The sequence below is a fragment of the Epinephelus lanceolatus genome, chromosome 17 (genome assembly GCF_041903045.1).
Source record: "Epinephelus lanceolatus isolate andai-2023 chromosome 17, ASM4190304v1, whole genome shotgun sequence".
Classification (NCBI taxonomy): Eukaryota; Metazoa; Chordata; class Actinopteri; order Perciformes; family Serranidae; genus Epinephelus; species Epinephelus lanceolatus.
In genome coordinates this window covers 29,470,810-29,490,534 of record NC_135750.1, presented here as the reverse complement: position 1 = coordinate 29,490,534, position 19,725 = coordinate 29,470,810, and the positions used below count along the sequence as shown (strand labels likewise).

Genomic DNA, 19,725 nt, shown 5'->3' with positions numbered 1-19,725 from the left:
CTTGGTTTATTTCCCAAGATAAAAGAGTTGGGCTGTAAGATGCTAAGGGCTAAAAACTGAGTTAGCTAATAACCTGACACCATCCAAGCAACGTTAACGTTAAATGAACGCTTACCTATGTGTACACTGAGTTAAATGTTTTATATTGGTCTTGCAGTGTAAGCACATCACATATAACATAACTGACACACATTTACTGGCATTATAATTACAGTTTCGACATTAACTAGCTCTTTCTCATTACCGGTTAACGTCACTATTCCAGCAAGTAGACGGGGCTAGGTCGTTAGCATAAGCCACTTCAGCGATACCGACTAGCTATGTTTGCTCGCTACTTTATTAGACACTTACCATGTGAAAAGTTCCCTTCATCATTTTTACAGTAGCCACAGCGGTAGCCGCAATCCCCGCCGAAATATTCAACTATAGTGTAGGACTTGTTTCCTGCCATCTTTAACATCGAGTCAGATGACAGTAGAGCTTGCCCGGTGTGTCAGGGCAAGTACTGCTGGATGACAAGCCCCGCCCACACCGCTTACGTCACAAGTGCTGCGTTGAAGACATGTGGGAGCTCCAGCCCTGTCTGAACTTTGATGAAGGAAATGAACCAGTGTTTACATTCTGTTCCCCTTGCAAATAAGTGAAAGGGTAGCAAGTATTTAAGATTAGAACATCGTCTGACACCTATATACACTATTTGCGTTAGTATTTGCATGAAGGTTGTGATAGAAAAAGCACAGATTCATGAGTAGAGAACTGTACAGCATATTTATTAAATCATCTGTGCAAAGAGAGAGGACAGCAAAATAAATCTGAGCCAAGATCCTGCACAAACAACACTTACAGTAAATTACAAAAAGGCCAAGGGACAGTTTGTATGTAGAAAAATAAGTTAGAAAATCACAGGTGGGCCAATGATTTCATTCTGTCACTATAAAAATGACCTTACAGAGGAAACAGCTTTGTCTGTGTATACCATGTTTCACCTGACACACTGTCGCATATACATAATGGAATTTTTTTTCTATTTTCTTTTTACTGGGATACATTTCCCTCCCACCAGTCATGTAAAAATTTGTCATTGTCTCAGGAGATTGGTATTTATGTAAACAACTGATCCACAGGTTTATGCACATGTTCACGAAACCAGGAACTTGTTTGTCCAGTTAAAGTGGCCTCTGTCCTGCATGCAAGTTTTCTCACCTACATAGTGGATTTGCAGAGATGATGAAGCAGCAGCTATAAAGTTGAAGCGCTACTGGCAGACACAAACCTTGAAATAAACTCTGGGTAGACATCAGTTATCTTGACTCCTGTTGATGATTGGTTAGACACCTAACTAAAGCCCCCCTGCGGGATAGGGATGTTTTCATGAAGGTATTTCATACTGCCTTGCTCCGAGAAGTCAGCCACAGTGTGCCCTTCCCCTCGCAGTACCCATTTGGTGGTCAGAAGCCCCTCTAGACCCACTGGACCTCTGGCATGTATCCTTGCTGTACTGATGCCAACCTCAGCTCCTGAAAAATAAGTACCGTAAAATCAACTCTTCTGCCTCATTTTCAAGACAGCAATAGGTTAGATCTAATTACAAAAAAAATGTATATTCTCATAGTTTTACTTAGATGGCACTCAGAAGTAAAACAATGCGTGATAGTGTACACACCTAGGCCAAAGCGGTAGCCATCGGCAAAGCGAGAGCTGGAGTTCCAGAACACACAGGCGCTGTCTACCTGCTGCAAAAACTGTTCAGCTGTCTCCTCGTTTTCTGTAATAATGACATCAGTGTGGGAGCTGCCGTATTTGTGGATGTGGTCCACAGCGTCCTGCATGCTGTCTACCACCTCAATGCAGCACTCCAGGTCCCCATACTCTGTCCTCAGAGACTTCACCTCAGATGGGCTGAATGTTAGGTAGGATGCAAACCGGGGGCCTGCATGGATCTTCACCTGGGAGAAAGTAATGGCCAATTTATCAACACAACTATGAAATAATCAGTCAAAAATAAAAACAAGTGCGGTTCACTGAACTGAATTAAATGCCAAACCTTCATCAAAATGTAAAAAACACATAGCTATATATTTTAATGCTGTGTGTAATATTAGTTATGGAGTGTTGGTGCATGTTTCTTACATGTTCTGTTCTCAGCATATCAATGATCTGGTCAAATATGGGGGTTCGCAGCAAATCTCTGTGAATAAGAAGGGTCTCCATGGCATTGCAGGCTGCAGGGTAGTCACATTTGGAGTCTCTGACTGGAATGAAACATTAGAACATTCATATTACTTCAGGAGTTCTGTGCTACCCCAACAAGGTAATAACCAAAAACTATTGGGCAACATGTAAAATATGGTAACAAGATTTTTTTCTCCAGTTTTTCAACTTGAAAAACACTGTGACAAAACCATAGCCGAAGTGGAAACATCACGAAACAACAGCTACACACAAGAACCACATACCAACATCAATAGCTTTGTCTATGCTGGCGTCGCTGTCTATGTAGACGTGACAGACACCCTCGCTGTGGCCCAGTACGGGAATCCCCTTAGCTGCCCTTTGGATGTCCCGTACAAGCTGGGACGAGCCCCTTGGAATGATCAGGTCGATCATCTTGTCAAGCCTGCACAGATCCTCCACTTCTTCACGTGTGCTCACCTACACATCCAAACAAATTTCATTATGTCACAGAACTAACACTCTGCACACTGGGTTTTCATTAATGAATCTTTTAAGTTTTACCAGCTGAATGGCATCCGTCACTCCATGAATGGAAAGTGCTTCCTGAGTGAGCTGGTGCAGAATTCTATTGGTGTTGGAAGCTTCTTTACCGCCCTTCAGTAGCAAAGCATTCCCACTGGCAATAGCCAGAGCTGACACCTGAAAAACAACATTAAATACATGAACATTTGAAATCAACTTTCAATGATGAAGATGTACAAAGTCTGCTAGATGAGCAGCTAATGGTGATTAATTCTAAAGGCTGAGCAACCTGTGGGAGACAATCAGGACGTGACTCGAAGATGACCAGCAAGACACCGATGGGGACAGTGATCTGTTCCAGCTCTAGGTTGTTGGCCACCCTGGTCCTCCTCAGCACACGACCCACGCTATCCCTGGAGGACACAGCGAGCTGACGGAGGCCAATAGCAAGGCTGTTTAGCTTAGATGTTGACAGACTCAGGCGGTCAATCAGAGGCTGGGAGAGACGACCTGTGAGGAATTAGAATAAAATGAATAAATACACTGATAATGCAATAATAAATAATTAGCTGAGGCATTATACAGCAGGAGTGGTAACTTTGTTCATCCACTTAAAGAGCAGTCTCCCAACTCACTGCGCTATGCTGCCCTACAAAACAGGGCATGCAGTGACACCTGTCAAACTTATATGTTACTTATTGACAACATGGCTGATGCATACCAAAGCTAACATAAATGTCAATCAGTGCTGACAAGCCGTCTTCATACACCAATTTCCCTATGTGGAAGTGCTGCAGATGAGTGATCCATTGCATCTGAGTCAGATGATCACATGCAGCTGTGGATTAAAGGTGATGAGTGTGTCTCCTCTGTGCCTCTGTACCTGATGTTATTGCTAACTCCATGTCTTTCTTGTTGGCACTGAGAATCTCATCTTTCTTCTCTGTGAGCAGCTCAGCAAGAGAGCAGATGATCTCCCCTCTCTGGAAAACACACACAGACCACAATATAATTAACAAAACCACAATCAAAAGTAATTAAAGCTGCTGCCAGTGCAATGTAAAACTTAATGAGTTTGGCCCCTGCATCCTGTTGTGAAAATGATTCACTATTTTTGTGTTGATAGGTTTTTGATTTATTATGTTTGCTGAGTGCTAACCAAGAGATCCTCTCTCTCTATTGTAATCTTGTCGTTTAAATTCATTTCGAAATCTCTATATATATTAGTGCTAAATACATAGCAACAAATGCCATTCTACTGTGTCAGTGATGAGATATACTGTTGGTTTCTACCACAATCAACCCCCAAAAAATTGGACCCCATGAGAAAATCTAATCTAAATCAGAGAGCTAATTTAAATTTAAAACCAGACCACACTGAGAGAGCAAAAAACGTACCTGTTCAGGGTCCAGGGAGGCCAGAGCCCTGCCTGCGTGCCGGGCCATCTCTGTCTGCTGCTCCACAGTCGGACCTGGTGATGTCAGTAATACACACATCAAATACAAAAACACAAACACAAACACAACAAGTGGGTAAAATATTCTCACCGGGCGGTTTAACTCAGTACCTGCAGGTTTCACTTCAGAGAAGAAGGTGCCAACTTTCTTCCCTTCCACAATGTCTGTGATGACATGGCCTGTAACTTTAGGGTGTGTGCCATTGGCGATGACAACAGACGTCCCACCCTGTAGTGCCCAGAGGGCTGCTTTCACCTGAGTCATAGAGCATGATTGAGTATAATGCAACTTTTTCATCATACAGCCACAGCACAGTCTTGTTTACACTTTCAGATAAAATATCAACTGTCATGCTGACCTTGGCTTCCATGCCGCCAATGCCGACTCTGGACTTAGTGCCATACGTGATTGACTGCTGGTCTCCAGGATAGAATATATCAATGAGCTTGGCATCATCAGTTCCTGGGGGACTGTCGTATAAGCCTGTGGAATAGATTTTTTTTCTTTCTTTTTAATCCTTCACAGAATCAAAGCACATTGATTTTGACAGGCAGTAAACACAGTTTCCATTAACAGATGACTCACTGAAATAAGATGTTAATAAATAAAAGCGACGCAGTGACTGCATGTTGTTGCAACATGATAAGTTAATTTATGATTATTTTAATTCCTGGTTCGTTGTTAAAAGTACTCCAGTGATTTAGAGTTACACTTCCATAAAGTTAGGGGACTCACAAGAGATTAAATTGGACGGGCTGATGCAATCCTGACTTTTACTCTCTAGTATGGGAAAAGCTCACAAACATTGTATCCTACACTTCCATGATGTGCAGTAACTCTGCAGCATCTTGCATTAGTCCCCCTCTACCTCCCAAATGCCCTCTTCTTTGAAACCCCACACCTTCAGTTTATAACACAGGTTTTTCGGTTAACAATTTAAGATATCAAAGACAAGCCAAGGACCATTGATGACATCATTACTATTATTCTTTTATTTAAACTCTGGGAAGGTCCCTTCAGAGCCACAGAAGACGTTACACTACTGTTTTCAGAGACTGAGGAATGCTCCTTATGACTACATACTGTAAGCTGAGCTTCATGTATGAAATTGGTGGAGTGGCCCTTTTAGTAATTTTTACAATGTATAATAACCAAAAAACTGTAAATAAACAAACTGGCATCTTTTTCTGCTTCATACCATTGAAAACCTAATATCTTCTTTTTGCTATTACATAATAAACTATTTGCAGAGATCACTTTCGGTTTGCTGTAAATTATGATGGATAACTGAGATCATTTTTGACAAGTAAATTCAATCATAAACTGACGATAAACAATTAGTTGCAGCCCTTTGGAGACATCTAATAGCACATAATGAGATACAGGATTGAAACACGCATGCAAGTAAATCATAATCAATCATCAAATTATTGGTGACTGCTGTACCTTCAACATCAGACAGGGCAATAAGCAGGTCTGCTTTCATTTCAACAGCCAGCCGTGCAGCCAAGCTGTCATTATCTTTGATGCTTATTACCTGAAAAACAAACAGAAATTTCATTAAGCCAAAGGCAAAATCTCACAATATCAACCGTATCTTACATCACACAGTAGAATAACAGCTTATCAGTTTCTACCATGCAACAAAAGCCTCCCGGCCCCATTCAGCTGCAAAACAAATAACACCTGTTCGTCTTTTTCCAAAAGAAGGTAACACAAGCAAGTCAGTGTGCACAATTAAATGGCAGAGAGCAACACCACCACACTTAGCAGAGAACATTTAAAGCAGCCTTTGAAATAAAAAAACAGCGTTTCCAAAAACATATATGTTAGAGAGGGTGGAAATGTAAGTGAAATGAAACATACGTCTTTCATTTCTGCATGATTTAAGCAATCCACCATCACAATGCAGGACCACATTCAGCATTCCCAGCATGCCCATCACACAATACCCACATTTACCCCCTGTAGGTCACTGTTGGGAACAGGGGGCGGAACAACAGCATCGTTGGTGTTGATGATGGGGACTATGTTCATCCGCAGCAGTTCATGGAGCGTGCTGTTCAGGTTGCGACGCTTCTGCTCATCATGAAAGTCCAGGTTGGTGACCAGAATCTACAGAGGTGGAAAGCAACGTAGAAAATTAAGTGACTTAAAACTCTGTCAGCATTTTACTGTGTGAGAAAGGTGGAGTACATACTTGTGCAGTGCAGGTGCTGTACTGGGTGAACATAGCTTCATACAACGCCATCAGACCACTCTGCCCAGCAGCTGCACATGCTCTTGCCTCCAAAACTGGAACTGACTGAAAAACAGATATTTCATTTAAGTTAAAAAGACTACGAACAAATTAAAATGTATCTCTAATAAGCATTTAAGCATTCCTCAATGAAAGAGATAAACCTCACAGTGCTCAAAATTATTATTTACCATTTCTTTGAGTTGGTTCTGTCCAGAATGAAGGGCTTGTCTGACGCTCTGAGACAGCAGGATCTCATGTCTCAATCTTTGCTTCCCAAATGCCACAGCACCACTGGTGACGATCATCATCTCCCTGCCTTGATTCTGCAGCATGGCCACCTGACAGGAAACACAAAGGCTATAACATTGAAGTTCTCCTTTCAATGCAAAGATCACTCCTAAGTTCAGTTCGATTGAGCCCGCATAATATGAAGTTCACACAGCTATGATCACAGGGTTACTCTTTTGTCTGTATCAGCAATATTAATACGACCTTACCTGCTCTACTATTGAGGCCAGCCGTCCCAATGCCAGACCACACTCATCGCGTGTCACCACAGCACTCCCCAGTTTCACAACAATGCGTTTGGCCTGCTTTAACTCACTCCGGTGGGCAAAAGACTTCCCATGGTGACGTGGGACTGCAGAGAATAACAAAGTCACGTTTTATTACACATCAGCACACACCAAAGAGCACATTAAAGCATACAGATCAAGAGTTATTTACAATTGGCCTTAGAATAGGCTCTGATGGAGACTGGATGGACATTTGACTGCCGGATTCTGGATGGCAGGCGAGAGCACAAGGCCAGTCTGGCAAACATGGCACCTATAAAACACACAAACCAATGTCAGGTTACTCTAACAGTACCTCATATGAAATAAGCAGCTTTTGGATATGATACACAGGCTGTGCAGATGTCTATATACACCGTATTTACAAGATAATAGAATATAAAATCTAAGAAAATCAATGAACACTTGTCATTTGTACATCATTTTAGTCTCACTGGAGAGCTTTGCATCATGTGTCATGGAGTCATCAGCAAGTTGGTACTTGACCCTGACATACTGACCCACTGACGATGATGTTTGGATTTGTTATCTTAGACATATTAGCCAACATTAAAAAAAAAATTCCAGGGCTAATTGCGGTTCATACAAATAACCTCTAGCATATGTGAAGCCACAGAGGTCTGCAAGTTAGTTAATAAGGCTAACATATTGTAGCTAAGACACTAGTGTCACTCCTGTCAAACCTGGGACTAGCTAACGTTAGCTAGCATTAGCTATTATGAGCTAACACTCTGATTGCTTAGCGGATATCTCTGACAAAACAGACCGAGTAAATGTTATATAAAATGACTCGTTACCTGATAATTTGAACGTCTAGAAAACCAAACACAAAAACACTTGTGTGTGCACTGCAGAAGACACGTAGTAAGCCGGGCTGGCGGTGGTGAGCTGCCACATCCACAGCCCACGTTGGTTGGGAAGTGAAGTGCCGTAATTGAGCTATGCACGAACGACATGTACGCAGGGTATCCAGAAATGTCTACGTAGTATGAAAGAGATTTACGCAAATCTGTCCTTACGTACGCAGAAATAGCACTTTTGATGGGTAGATGCTTACGTAGCAATGGGAAGTACAAGCATAGGGAAAGAGGGTAGAAACATACCAGTGACTTTGTTTTTTAAAAGTTTCAACCTTTCTTTAATTTAAGAAAGACAAATTATGAATCGTTGTTTTGCGTGAGATAATGTTTGTGTAGTAAAAATATTGATTCAGTTATATCTTAAACACAATGCACTCAAAATACACACCTCTTAAGATTAAATTAGTCGAATTAATTTGATAAAATTCAATTTCGTTTCTTTTTTTTAAAGTTATAAAGTGGTGTTGATCTGTATAACTATACAACTGTTTTAAGTATGACTGAATATTACTGTAGGCACATTTTTCAGTTTTAGTGATGAAGACCTTAAGATGTGGTTGAAAGCCCCTGATAAAAGCTAGCAAATGGACCTTAAATTCATATTAGAAAGGTTTTTGTCGGGTTATTGAGCACAAAGTCAAAAACTGATTTTCACATTCAAATTAATTAGTTTTGTTTGAATTTAAATGTTACTGCATATACAACAAATAATTGGTCATTTATGTCACTTAATCCGTTTTGTTTTTGTTTTTTTGGAAATGTGCCATTTAATTGTGTGTGGTTTCCTGAGAGTCAATGGCTTGAATCAGCTGTTGGAAGATTTCATCTCATCTTTAGTAATCTGACACTGAGGCACATGAGTGGTGTGTGTAGCGTGCCAAGAGAGGCCAGTGAAACATTCATGAGCAGGAAGGCCGGGAGCACAGTGCACACTGAGCTGCCATAACAGATGCACGCAGAGCTATGGGGACTGTTGAGGAAACTTTAAAGTGTCCCGTCTGCCAGGACCTCTTCACAGATCCTGTCACACTGCCATGTGGACATGACTTCTGCCTCACTTGTATCCAGACTGTGTGGGAAACAGATGGGTCTGATGAGGTTCCTTTCTTCTGTCCAGAGTGTCAGATATTCCTCCCGTCTGACGTCACTCTGGACATAAACAAGAGCCTTCAGAAAAAGGTAAAGGACTTCACCACCAACAGGCCATCAACAGCAGAGCTGCAGACAACGACACCAAGCAGGGCAACTGAATCATCTCCAACTATCCAGTGTGACCACTGCATAGAAACGCCATCGGTGGCCGTAAGGACCTGTCTGACCTGTGATGCCTCACTGTGCCAGGCTCACGCCCTGCTGCACCAGCAAAGGTCTGCTCTGAGGGAACACACAGTTGTGGAGGTGACGGGGGATCCGCTGTCTCTGAAGTGCAGGGAGCACCGTGATGAGCTCAAACTGTTCTGTATGGAGGAAAGGGTCCCTGTGTGCTGTCTGTGTGTCCTGGTTGGCACGCATAAGAACCACAAAGCATCTCAACTCCATGAAGCCTGTGCAGACTTCAAGGTGAATATAAGCAGTGTTTTGTCATTGACTAGTTTTATTTCCTGTAAATGTCATGATCATATATTTATATCTCTGTCAGGGTATTTATGTTATATAGGCTTGTTGTATTTCTGTCTTTAGAGTATGTTAGAGACCACCGTGAACCAGCTGCTGAAGAGGAGAAGTGAAGTAGAACATGCAATCAGGGACTTGGAGTCACTGTATACACAAACAGTGGTACAGTCAGCGTGAAATACATCATTTAAATGCTCATTTTTTTTACTCTCAGAATCACCTCTTGTAATTTTTTCCCTCTAGAAGTCTGCTGCAGATTTCCGAGAGAGAATCTCAGACAAGTACAGCAGGATCCGTGTTGTGCTGGATGGTGATGAGCGTCTGATGATGCAGGTCATAGACGCAGAGGAGACATACATGACAGAGTGGCTGGAGGCCCAGAGAGCCATCATGGAGGCCCAGATCAAAGAGATAGACAGCCTCAGAGCCTCCAGCAAATCACTCCTGCAAGAAAGCAATGAGCTGCGATTCTTACAGGTATGATACCTTACATTATGACAGTGTGATACTGTGATCATGTGCAAGTCTTTGCAGGTAAAATGTTTTCTGCAGTTGCAGAAATTACATTAGTACATGACCTGTTTATTTTCAACAGCAAATCACAGCACAGAATCTTTGGTGAGTACATTGTCACTGTATTTGTTTCTGTCCTAGTTGCTGTCTTTTGGTATGATTTTTGCTTTCTAATGGTTTTCAGTTTTTATTGAAGTGACCCTTTGGATGTAGCACCGATCCAGGAAATAGACAAAGATCTGTGTGACCTTGAGAAGCTGAGAACAGTAGAGAGGCTGGTGGACGACCTCTCGGTAGCTCTGTCCCAACACTTTCCACGAATGTGGTCATGTTAGTAAAGAATCCTACATTTTGCTATCTAAAGTCAGCCCCCACTTTCTCTGTAATTGTGTACTGAATGTAGATTTTTATTTGCAGATCTAAGTTCTCCTGCTCTGGACTTGAAGTCAGCCCATCCAAAACTGGAAATATCCCAGGACAAGAGACAAGTGTACTGGAGAAGGCAGCCTGTGAGTGAAGCTCTGAGCCCTCAGCCATATGACTCCCAGTACAGTGCCCTGGCTCAGGAGAGTTTTACTACAGGCCAGCACTACTGGGAAGTCATTGTCCAGGAGAAACCTTACTGGCTAGTAGGTGTGACCACTGGGCCAGTCGATAAAAAAGATACTCTAAATCAGAGTTCCTCCAGCCTGGGTGTGAACAACAAATCCTGGTGCATCTACCATGGAGATGGACAGTACCTGGCATGCCATGATACCCAGGAGAAGCAGCTGTCAGTGCGAACGAGAGTCAGAAAGCTGGGCATACTGGCAAATCTCCAGAAGGGGGAGCTGTCATTCTACGATGCTGATGCTATGACCCTGCTTCACTCTTTCTGTGTGCAGTGCACAGAGCCTCTCTACCCAATGTTAAACCCATGCATTGATGTGAATGGACTCAACAAGCAGCCGCTTACCTTGTTTTGGATCAAGGACCCCTGGGATTGGCATGTAAACACAGATGAGGGAACAGAGGACAACCTTAAATGACTGCGTTGTGCACCAAGATTCACTGATCCACTGAAATCAAGTTTTGCTGTGGTTGTCACGCTTATATGACTATCATTGGTTTACCTGACTGGATCTGAAACTAAAACTTTGATGAAGGAATTCACCTACCTCTACTGTATGTATGTTATCATATAGTTCTCATTACCAGCACCACTGGGCAAGAGGGCAAGGCTTAATGTACTGTATTATTATAGTTTTCTGAGATTATATTATTGTAATCCTGTAATGCTGATGTTTTACTGAAAGCTGTGAAGTAAGAAATATAGTCGAGAAGAAATATAGTCAAGAAGAGATATTTAAAGTTTTTCAGTCTAGTATATGATCTGTAGTCTATATTAACTATTCAGTGTCACGTATGGTAAATATTTCATCAAGCGGTATCGGGTGTATCCTCAACACTTTTGTTCCATGGTAAAGAGTAATCTAATCGGTCAGCAGCTTAGCAGCTCTCATGTTTGACTTGATGTAGTTCAGGAAGTAAATGACCCGTGCGTAAACTACTGGCTCATTCTTTGTCCCACTGTCCCCTCGGCTCACCAGACCATGGAGGGCATGCGTGCCTCTGTTCTCACATGTCAGTGACCTTAAAGAGTTGCTGCCCTGCAGCAAACACAATACTCAGTAAGGCCAATCATGTGTCACCCAGGACATTTTCATAGACTTTAAAGTGGGAGTATAATTTGTGGCACATCAACAGAACCTTGCAAGACATAAGCAGCACTAAAAAAGTATAAAAGAAATGTAATCCTACTTGACTGTGAGCTGTCATGTTGTGTACTTGTGTATAAAAGGTGTATTCATGAAAGCCTAGATGACAGGCTGCTAATATATTTATAGATAAAATCACTTTATGCACATTCAGGCACTGTGACTCTAGCTATTAGTTCTGCCACCCTTGGGCCTGGTGAGGACAAGACACGTGGCAGAGAAAAGCGTAAAGAGATGCCCTGGATTGAAGTAAACAATAAGAAGAAGCATTTATCAGTATGGTGTAAATATCCTTTCACTACATTACAGTTCAGGCTGATGTATACTGATGTATTTGACTCCATTTATCGAAGGAATAATGTGTATATGCTTTTTATTAGACGTCATCTTCCATCCAGCTACAATTATAATGTAATTCCTGATGAGAGAGAGCTGAGAAATTCAAGGGAATACAACACCTTTTCCCTTAAAGGCTCAGGATGTTCACATTTAACATTTATTTTGTCTTTTCCTTTTCCACACACTCTTCATTTTTAATATCAGGTTTTAAATTGCCTCAGGATTCTAGGCCACATGTAACAGGTAAAAACACATTAAACTGAAATGACAATGCACATTTACTCCACAACAAAACTATTTGATAAAATTCTTGTATTGTAGTAGCACTGGAATTTGGAAATTATATTGTAGACCTGAAAAGAAAAATATCAGGCACAACTGCACAAAATCCAAAAGCTAAATCATGATGAGTAAGACTTACTCCATACATCACTAAGTTCTTGGCTACACTGGCATGTTGCTGAGTATTAGAGTTTGCTTATGAAGATGCTGCTTGAATCTTTGACCTGATCCAGCCCAGATAGTTGATGACCCGTGTGTAGACCCCAGGCTTGTTCTTCCTTCCACATTGGTCTCCCCAGCTCACCAGACCATATATAACGTTGGTGCTGTTCTCCTTACAAGTCAGTGGTCCTCCAGAGTCACCCTGAAACAAGAACACACAGCTGACCAGATAGCAAATGCATATATTGCTGCGCTCAGCTATTTTATGAGTTTTAAGAGATATTTTGAAAGGTAGCGCGCAAATTTCCTCTACTAACCTGGCAGGAATCCACTCCTCCCTGCAGGTGGCCAGCACAGAACATAGTATTATCCAGAACGTTACCATAAATATCAGGTTCAGAGCACTTTTCCTGGTCGATCAGCAGTACGTCGGCCTCCAGCAGATGGTTGGAACCATATGCAGCTGCAGAGAGAAGGTGGAAAATGAGATTTTAAAGGGACTGTTCAACCCCACATTAAAAATGCATATTTTTTACTCTTACCTGTAGTGCTATTGATCAGTCTAGATTGTTTAGTTGTGAGTTGCCGAGTGTTGGAGATAATCAGACATGGAGATGTCTCCCTGCTCTTGAATATAATGGAACTAGATGGCACTCAGCTTGTGTTGCTCAAAGTGTCAAAAAAAAAACTTTGAAAAACTCAACAGCAATGTCTCTTTCCACAAATCATGACCCAACTACACAACATTATCCAGAGACCTTCTTGTGAGTAGTTTCATGTAGGAACTATTTTCTTTCTACACCTGATGGTAGTGGCTCAGTCCATAGGGACTTGGGTTGGGAACCGGAGGGTCGCCTGTTTGAGTCCCCGTTCGGACCAAATATGGAGCGTGGACTGGCGGCTGGAGAGGTGCCAGTTCACCTCCTGTGCATTGCCGAGGTGCCATTGAGCAAGGCACCGAACCCCCCAACCGCTCGGGGCACCTGACCAAGGGCAGCCCCCTCACTCTGACATCTCTCCACTTTGTGCATGTATAGGTCCTGTTTGTGCATGTGTGTGTCTTTCGGACCTGTGTGTAATTGACAAGCAAGAGTGAAAACACTGAATTTCCCCTCATGGGGATTAATAAACTTAACTTAATTAAACTTAACTTAAACAACCATAGCACTGCGCTGAGGGAAGCATGCATCTACCACTAGCTCACTTAGCCCCATTAAGCTAGCTAACGTAACAGCTCAGACAAGAAGGATGCCATAAACGTTCACATCTACAGATACATGCTTCCTTCCACATGGTGATATGGTTGGCAGGTGTAGAAAGAGAATAGGTTCTACATGCTTTGAGAGCCACAAGCAGAGTGCCATCTAGTTTCATTGTATCCGAGAAAGGGCCGACATCTATGTGGCGGATATCTCCAACACTCGGCAACTCAAACCAAAACAATCAAGATGACTACAGATGAGAGGAAAATGTGTATTTTTAATTTGGGGGTGAACTGTACCTTTAACAAATGTAACAACAAAATGCAACAAAGCTGCAATACAAAAGCTGCCTCTAATTTTGGGAGTTTTATGCAAATAAAGATTTACAAGGTCCTCCAACATTCAACCCTAAAGTGCCTCTTAAACAAACCAAAAGATCTGAATAAAAATGACTTATTTTTTTGTGGCTGAATATGCATAAGTGGCCTTACAGTCTTCAGTAGCACCCCATCCAGAAATTTTACACTCCGTCCCATCAGGCAGTTCGGCATCAGGCAGACAGGCGGTCTTCACAAACTGGGTCTCATTGGCACAAACTCCATCAGTGCCGCTCAGCCTCAACAAGGCTATGGAAAAAAATGTTTGGATAGAAGTCACAACAAAATCAAAAATTAAACAATGAAGAACTTAACTTTGGTTATTTTACATTACAGTGTCATTATTTGTTTCTGTTTTTAAAGGTTACTTCAATCAATCAATCAGTAGGCCTACTATCGATGTTGTCATACTGTCATGATTCATATAATTACAAATGGTGCTCTTTGACTCTTTCACATCCAATCCCTAGTTAATTAAAAAGGATCAAAAGATAAATAACTCTACAGGTAAATTCTAATATCATTGTTACATATATATATATATATATATATATATATATATATATATATATATATTTATATATAGACAATAAGAGGGAGACATGGCTCACCTATGTCGTTGTAAACAGCTGTTGGAGTCTCACTGTAGTTCTCGTGTCTAATAGCCTCTGCAACCTTTACAGTTTGCTCTGTGGATTCCTCCACATCCAGTGACAGACCTCCCATAACCACTTCCATGTCCTTACCTTGATCGCTGTCCAAACACAAACGACACATGATTCAAAGAAAATTAAAACCACATGTGAAAGCTTTTCCATAATCAGCAGATCTTTTGTGTTCTTTCAGATTCACAGTCATTACAATTGTGCTTACATGCAGTGTCCAGCTGTCAGCACCCAGCAGCTCTCAATGAGAACTCCTCCACACGTGTGTCTGAATGGCAGATTGCTGTTGCGTGGTCTCACTTGCAGGGACACCTGCCATGGTAGAGCCCCAGGAGGAACCTTCAAACCCCCAAAAATTCGAATGATGGGCTTTTTAGGCTGAGGCTGCCCACAGGTGGAGAACTGTTGCGGATGAGTGGTGGCAGTGGGGGGGAGAGGAGCAGAAGTGGGTGAAGGAGAAGGTTGTGGGGCCTGGCTGGGCTTCTCAGTCACTGTGGGTGTGGTATCTGCTGGTTTGGAGGTTTCTGTAGGTTTAGGTGTTGCAGGTTGGGGCTGAGGAGCAGTGGGTTTGGCCTCAGTAGGGACAATTTCAGTTGGCGTCACACCTGAAAACACATACACAAAAAGATAACACAAGTTCACAACTGTTATTATCTATTTTTTTTTTCTACTTATGATTATAAAGTTGTCTAAAGCTTCAAAGCTGACCTGTTGGCACAGGACACTCCGTGACATCACAGTGGTCCCACAACAACTTGCGGCCTTTTCTGAAGAAACACCAGGGCATCTCATCTCCATCTGGGTTTCTGTGTAATAAAAACAAAGTGAGTGAGCATCGTCTTGTTAAGGAGACCCTGAGAGACAAAAACAAAAAAAAATTCTGCTGATCCCTTTTCAAAGTCTGATCTTAAGTGTTTTCTCTCCTGTGTTTAAGGCATACGAACTGGTGGGAAAAAAAGATTTTATCAGAATAATCTTTCTAGGCTCGATAGGGTTCCTAAGTTCTTTTTTCATCCGTGAAACAGGTGAGGAAAAAAATGTTTTGCTGCGATAATTGTGTTTATTGTTGTAATACTTATTTCCACCACAGGAGGCTGAAGTTCACCACTACTTTTTACTACACAACATGAAAAGCATTCATGTTTTCTTCCAGGTGAGTTTTATTTTTAGCCAAAAGAAAAACATAATAGTCATGTTATATAACTTGCTAACACTTATTACATGTACCTCACATTTAGAATGCATGGATAAATTAAAACTCACCTGGAATAAAAGTGGCGCACTGGCTGGAATTAGTATTATAACAGCAAACATTTAAAAAAAATCATCCTGCCAAAAAAAAGTTCACCTGCTAAAACTTTTTTCCCCACCTATTTTCACAGATTAATTTTTTTTTAATAGAAAATCATCCATTATCCCGGCAAACCTGTTTTTTTTTTAACGTGTTTTGCAGATTTAAAACAAGGAATTTGGGAAGATTCTTTTGGGAGACCTTTTTTTTCCACCTGTTCTTAACTATTTAGATCAGACCTAAAACTTGGATCACAATAATATCTTTTCTCATTTCCCTCTCAGGGCTTCCACATCTTGAAGATGTCCACTGCTATTTCTATACACTTATTAACTGTCTATCTGACCTGCAGAAGTTATGAGGGCCAAGTCCGTGTCTGTCCTCGAAGGCGCTGAAGGGATCAGCTCCGTTCTCCAGGATGAAGTGAGAGTTCCAGTAGAGGCATTCATCTCCGTCTTCTGTCTCACTCACATTGCCACGGTATGACTCTCCGTCCTCCACATAGCAGTCATCTGGGCCTAAGACATAAACCTTACTCAGACAATATTCATATATATTATGGTGATACATACATTAGGCTAAAATCATAATGTAGGATGTGGTATTTACCAACATGGCAGAAACGTCCTCTGTACCCTGGAGGGCACTGGCAGTCAAAGTCATTACCCTCTACGACGCATTGTCCACCATTCCTACATGGATTAGGCTCACAAAGTGCAACTTTGGAGGAAAACAATTAATAGTGAAAGCTTGCTTTCAGAAACTGTAGAAATGTATTCTGTCTTGTTTGGACAAAGAAATACTCCTTACAGTGTCTGCAGCGTGGAGGCTGGAAGGGCGCCTTGCATTTGCACTCATAGAATGGGGGAGTTGAAATCAGTACACATTCACCACGACCACATCGACCTCTTTTACAATATCTTGGACCTGAGATGATGACATAGTAATTCATTTTTGCTCATACATATTGTGTGTATATTACCTATGTGCAGATGAATAGGAAAGCAGGATTTGTTTTTCAAACCTCTCTGGCATTTCTGTCCCTTGAAAGGTTTTGGACAGTCGCATTTGAATTTCTTCTTCCCTTTCTCCTCACACACTCCATTGTTGAGGCAAGGGTTTGGGTGGCATTTGCCTGAAAAATGAGAAAAGTTGAGAGGGGAATGTGAGCATTAAATTAGAGCTTTCCTGTGTGATGCAGCATTTTATGGGGAAATGTGACATCACAGATTGGTATAAACAGTTTGACAGAATAACTCTGTAACCTGCTGGCTCTTGAAGTTCATAGAGCCAGTCTGAAGTGTCGTCGTCTTCGTCATCATCGTTGTCATCACCAACTTCATCCAGGATTGCAAAGAAGTCGTCTACAACAATAATTTTCCTTTATGAGATATAAAGCATTGTTTTCTTCCTCTCGCTTTTACCCCATGAAAAAGGTCATATATTGTTCTGGTTTAATGTAATATAAAGGAATAAAAAGAGGCAATTACCTTTAAGTATCTCCTCAAGTCTTCCCTTCTTTAGATGCCCACGTCTCCAAGGCCCATAACCATGCTCATGATGATTATGGCCATGATGTTTGTGCTTTCTTTTACGTTTCAGCTAAATCATGATTTGAAAGCACCGCATTAGAGTCATAATAATAATGTAGAATCTTGTTGATATTGACGACAAAACAATGTAGTGAATTATCTTCTTAAACAGAAACATGGACAAAAAGCTCTACTGCATTTTATTCCCATCAAAACCCCCTATCATACATTGCAACATTGTAAATAAAAGCCAGTACTTTTGCTTATTCCTACACAATATCAGATATACAGTGAATACATACTTCAGCAGGCATGAGGAGCACCGCTAAGAAGAGGCAAAAGAAGAGGAGCTTCAGGTTCATGATGGCAGTGGATCAGAAGACATCCAGCAGAGTGAAGTGAGAGTGCACTGTCTGGCAAATCACTCTCACTTTTTTAAACATTTGTGTAAGTACACTAACCTTTGATTCAGCGTGGTTGTCTGGCATCTCTCCCTGCTGTTGAGTCATTTTTATTGATTTTTACTGCGCTCTTGTAAACTCATTTTTCTGAGTAATAATCAGCAGAACACTATTCATGTTAGTGGACACTTATAATGGACAAATAAATGGTGCAAAGTCAAGATCAGTGTCTGTGCCCCCCTGGAAACATTTTAATATTGAAACTCATTAGAGCCAATTTTGATAGAGTAGGATAAGCACACACTCAGAGGCAACACAAAGGCTCAGAGAGTATATTTGCAAAGCCACTTGTTTGTTTGTATAGACTTTGAATCCAAACACACTGGGTGCATTTCAGGATAAATTACTGTGTGCTTCTTAGATCTATTTATGCACTTACAACATGAGTAAATTATAGGATTTAAAGCATGATTGTATGCTTAGTCACTTATGCAATAGCATCACTTGTGCAACAGTTATCAGTCACATTCATGACTTCCAAGTAAGACTGAAACCCTTCTGAAACAACTTTGTCATACAAAAGTAAACTAAATATACATAAACACTGCTTTCATGGCCCTTGTTCTTTGTTTAATGGATGTAGAGATGGGTCACACTGCGTCTAATGTTTCTGTACATTCCTTTGAAGGTTTAATACACATATACAGGCACTGAGAGAAATGTGTAGTGTGCTCAGCTAACATGTTTAACATTTTAAAAACATTGTGCCTCTATGTTTTCTCAGATACATTCAGTTATTTCAGAGAAGCAATGCAGTATTAGCAAGGGCACCATTTTCTAATAAGACACCCTTTATAAAGAGTTTATTGGTTGTAACTAATGGTTTTATTGATGTTAATAACGAATTTAGTAATGCTTTAATAGGTTGTGTTTGTTCTTCTCCAGCATGACGCTTTCTTTTTCTTTTTAGAAACTTAAAATAATAACACTGAATATGACAAATTCATTAGGAAGATACTCCTGAACCTGAGGAAAGGTTTGCATCTGGTCCAAAACACATTTATTAAGAGTGTTTTACCATTTTCAGTTTTAGAATGGGTGGATGATTAGATCATTAAGTGGGAAACACACATGAGCATTTGTTAATAATTAGCAAATATAAAGGATAATCAATAGCCAGACAGATGTTTCACAACCTCGCAAACCAGATTTTATTTTCTAACTAATTTCAATGTCTACCCCTGGTCTGTTCCAGGGGTCTGCAACCTTTACTATCAAAAGAGCCATTTTTGACCGAAAATAATACAAATAATCAGTTTGGAGCCGCAAAACATATTTGAGCCTTATAATGAAGGTAAGGCAGCCCATGAAGTCCAAATTAGCCTATACTGATAGTCTAAATGAGCATTTATTAATATGTTTTACCACAAGGTGGCACTCTTTATGATTATTTGGTACTTTAACTTTGCAGAACTGGCAGGGAAAGCAAACAAATCTGTCCAAGCACTACTTAATTCTCTTTTAGTCCAAGACTTTTACTTTTTGGATTTGGCATCCATAGCTAACCAGCTAGGAAGACTCGAGGCTAGCCATTGCTATTGAGGTTTAACAAAACTTCAAGGAAAAGGTGCCAGGCAGTAGATGTATTACACACATTTTAGTTTTTTAAATGTTAAACTTTTAAACTTTTTTTTTTTGTTATTCCGCATATATGCTTCATATTTTTACAGTTGGAGAATGTGATAATTTCATTAGGCC

General features: G+C 40.9%; 4 protein-coding genes across 6 annotated transcripts in view; 1 reads left to right on the top strand and 3 right to left on the bottom strand.

Moving 5' to 3' along the window:
- ate1 (arginyltransferase 1) overlaps positions 1-520 on the bottom strand; it is a 65,145-nt gene extending 64,625 nt beyond the window's left edge. For both annotated transcript variants that reach the window (XM_033613965.2, XM_033613966.2), the window contains exon 1: positions 352-520. In XM_033613965.2, the coding sequence (XP_033469856.1) occupies positions 352-460 (109 nt within the window). In that variant the 5' untranslated portion in view covers positions 461-520. The remainder of the gene's footprint in view (positions 1-351) is intronic.
- Positions 521-749: 229 nt separating this feature from the next.
- On the bottom strand, positions 750-7,903 carry LOC117248823 (delta-1-pyrroline-5-carboxylate synthase-like). Of its 2 annotated transcripts, none has more exons than XM_033614106.2 (17): positions 7,770-7,903; positions 7,124-7,225; positions 6,895-7,037; positions 6,586-6,735; positions 6,356-6,460; positions 6,112-6,270; positions 5,602-5,692; positions 4,514-4,638; positions 4,266-4,410; positions 4,096-4,169; positions 3,581-3,680; positions 2,987-3,207; positions 2,737-2,874; positions 2,457-2,652; positions 2,131-2,252; positions 1,664-1,946; positions 750-1,517 (listed from the first exon to the last, which is right to left on the bottom strand). In XM_033614106.2, the coding sequence occupies exons 2-17, from the start codon at positions 7,218-7,220 to the stop codon at positions 1,336-1,338; spliced, it is 2,331 nt and encodes a 776-aa protein (XP_033469997.1). In that variant the 5' UTR covers positions 7,221-7,225; positions 7,770-7,903; the 3' UTR covers positions 750-1,335. The 2 variants fall into 2 exon arrangements, with proteins under 2 accessions (XP_033469997.1, XP_033469998.1); XM_033614107.2 differs by having other exon boundaries at positions 6,118-6,270.
- An 862-nt stretch (positions 7,904-8,765) lies between these two features.
- LOC117248627 (tripartite motif-containing protein 14) lies at positions 8,766-11,072 on the top strand. The gene is made up of 6 exons (XM_033613833.2): positions 8,766-9,392; positions 9,513-9,608; positions 9,690-9,923; positions 10,042-10,064; positions 10,156-10,289; positions 10,377-11,072. Exons 1-6 carry the CDS (start codon positions 8,796-8,798, stop codon positions 10,985-10,987), a joined length of 1,695 nt encoding a protein of 564 aa, XP_033469724.1. The 5' UTR covers positions 8,766-8,795; the 3' UTR covers positions 10,988-11,072.
- Positions 11,073-12,175: 1,103 nt separating this feature from the next.
- On the bottom strand, positions 12,176-18,027 carry LOC117247842 (factor VII-activating protease-like). The gene is made up of 13 exons (XM_033612424.2): positions 17,869-18,027; positions 17,525-17,636; positions 17,300-17,398; positions 17,059-17,169; positions 16,845-16,961; positions 16,644-16,754; positions 16,381-16,552; positions 15,452-15,549; positions 14,952-15,348; positions 14,690-14,832; positions 14,193-14,327; positions 12,817-12,962; positions 12,176-12,701 (listed from the first exon to the last, which is right to left on the bottom strand). The coding sequence occupies exons 1-13, from the start codon at positions 17,926-17,928 to the stop codon at positions 12,534-12,536; spliced, it is 1,869 nt and encodes a 622-aa protein (XP_033468315.1). The 5' UTR covers positions 17,929-18,027; the 3' UTR covers positions 12,176-12,533.
- Between the last annotated feature and the right edge of the window lie 1,698 nt (positions 18,028-19,725).

Excerpts from the sequence above, each read along its gene's own strand:
- LOC117248823 (XM_033614106.2), bottom strand. The coding sequence starts at position 7,220 with ATGTTTGCCAGACTGGCCTTGTGCTCTCGCCTGCCATCCAGAATCCGG. Across the intron at positions 4,639-5,601 it reads TGCCCTGTCTGATGTTGAAG|GCTTATACGACAGTCCCCCA; the intron begins GTACAGCAGTCA and ends TCTATTCCACAG. Across the intron at positions 4,170-4,265 it reads CTCTGAAGTGAAACCTGCAG|GTCCGACTGTGGAGCAGCAG; the intron begins GTACTGAGTTAA and ends TGACATCACCAG.
- LOC117248627 (XM_033613833.2), top strand. The coding sequence starts at position 8,796 with ATGGGGACTGTTGAGGAAACTTTAAAGTGTCCCGTCTGCCAGGACCTC. Across the intron at positions 9,609-9,689 it reads CACTGTATACACAAACAGTG|AAGTCTGCTGCAGATTTCCG; the intron begins GTACAGTCAGCG and ends TTTTCCCTCTAG. Across the intron at positions 9,924-10,041 it reads ATGAGCTGCGATTCTTACAG|CAAATCACAGCACAGAATCT; the intron begins GTATGATACCTT and ends TATTTTCAACAG.
- LOC117247842 (XM_033612424.2), bottom strand. The coding sequence starts at position 17,928 with ATGAACCTGAAGCTCCTCTTCTTTTGCCTCTTCTTAGCGGTGCTCCTC. Across the intron at positions 16,755-16,844 it reads GCCTCCACGCTGCAGACACT|TTGCACTTTGTGAGCCTAAT; the intron begins GTAAGGAGTATT and ends TTTCCTCCAAAG. Across the intron at positions 12,702-12,816 it reads GAGGAGTGGATTCCTGCCAG|GGTGACTCTGGAGGACCACT; the intron begins GTTAGTAGAGGA and ends TTCTTGTTTCAG.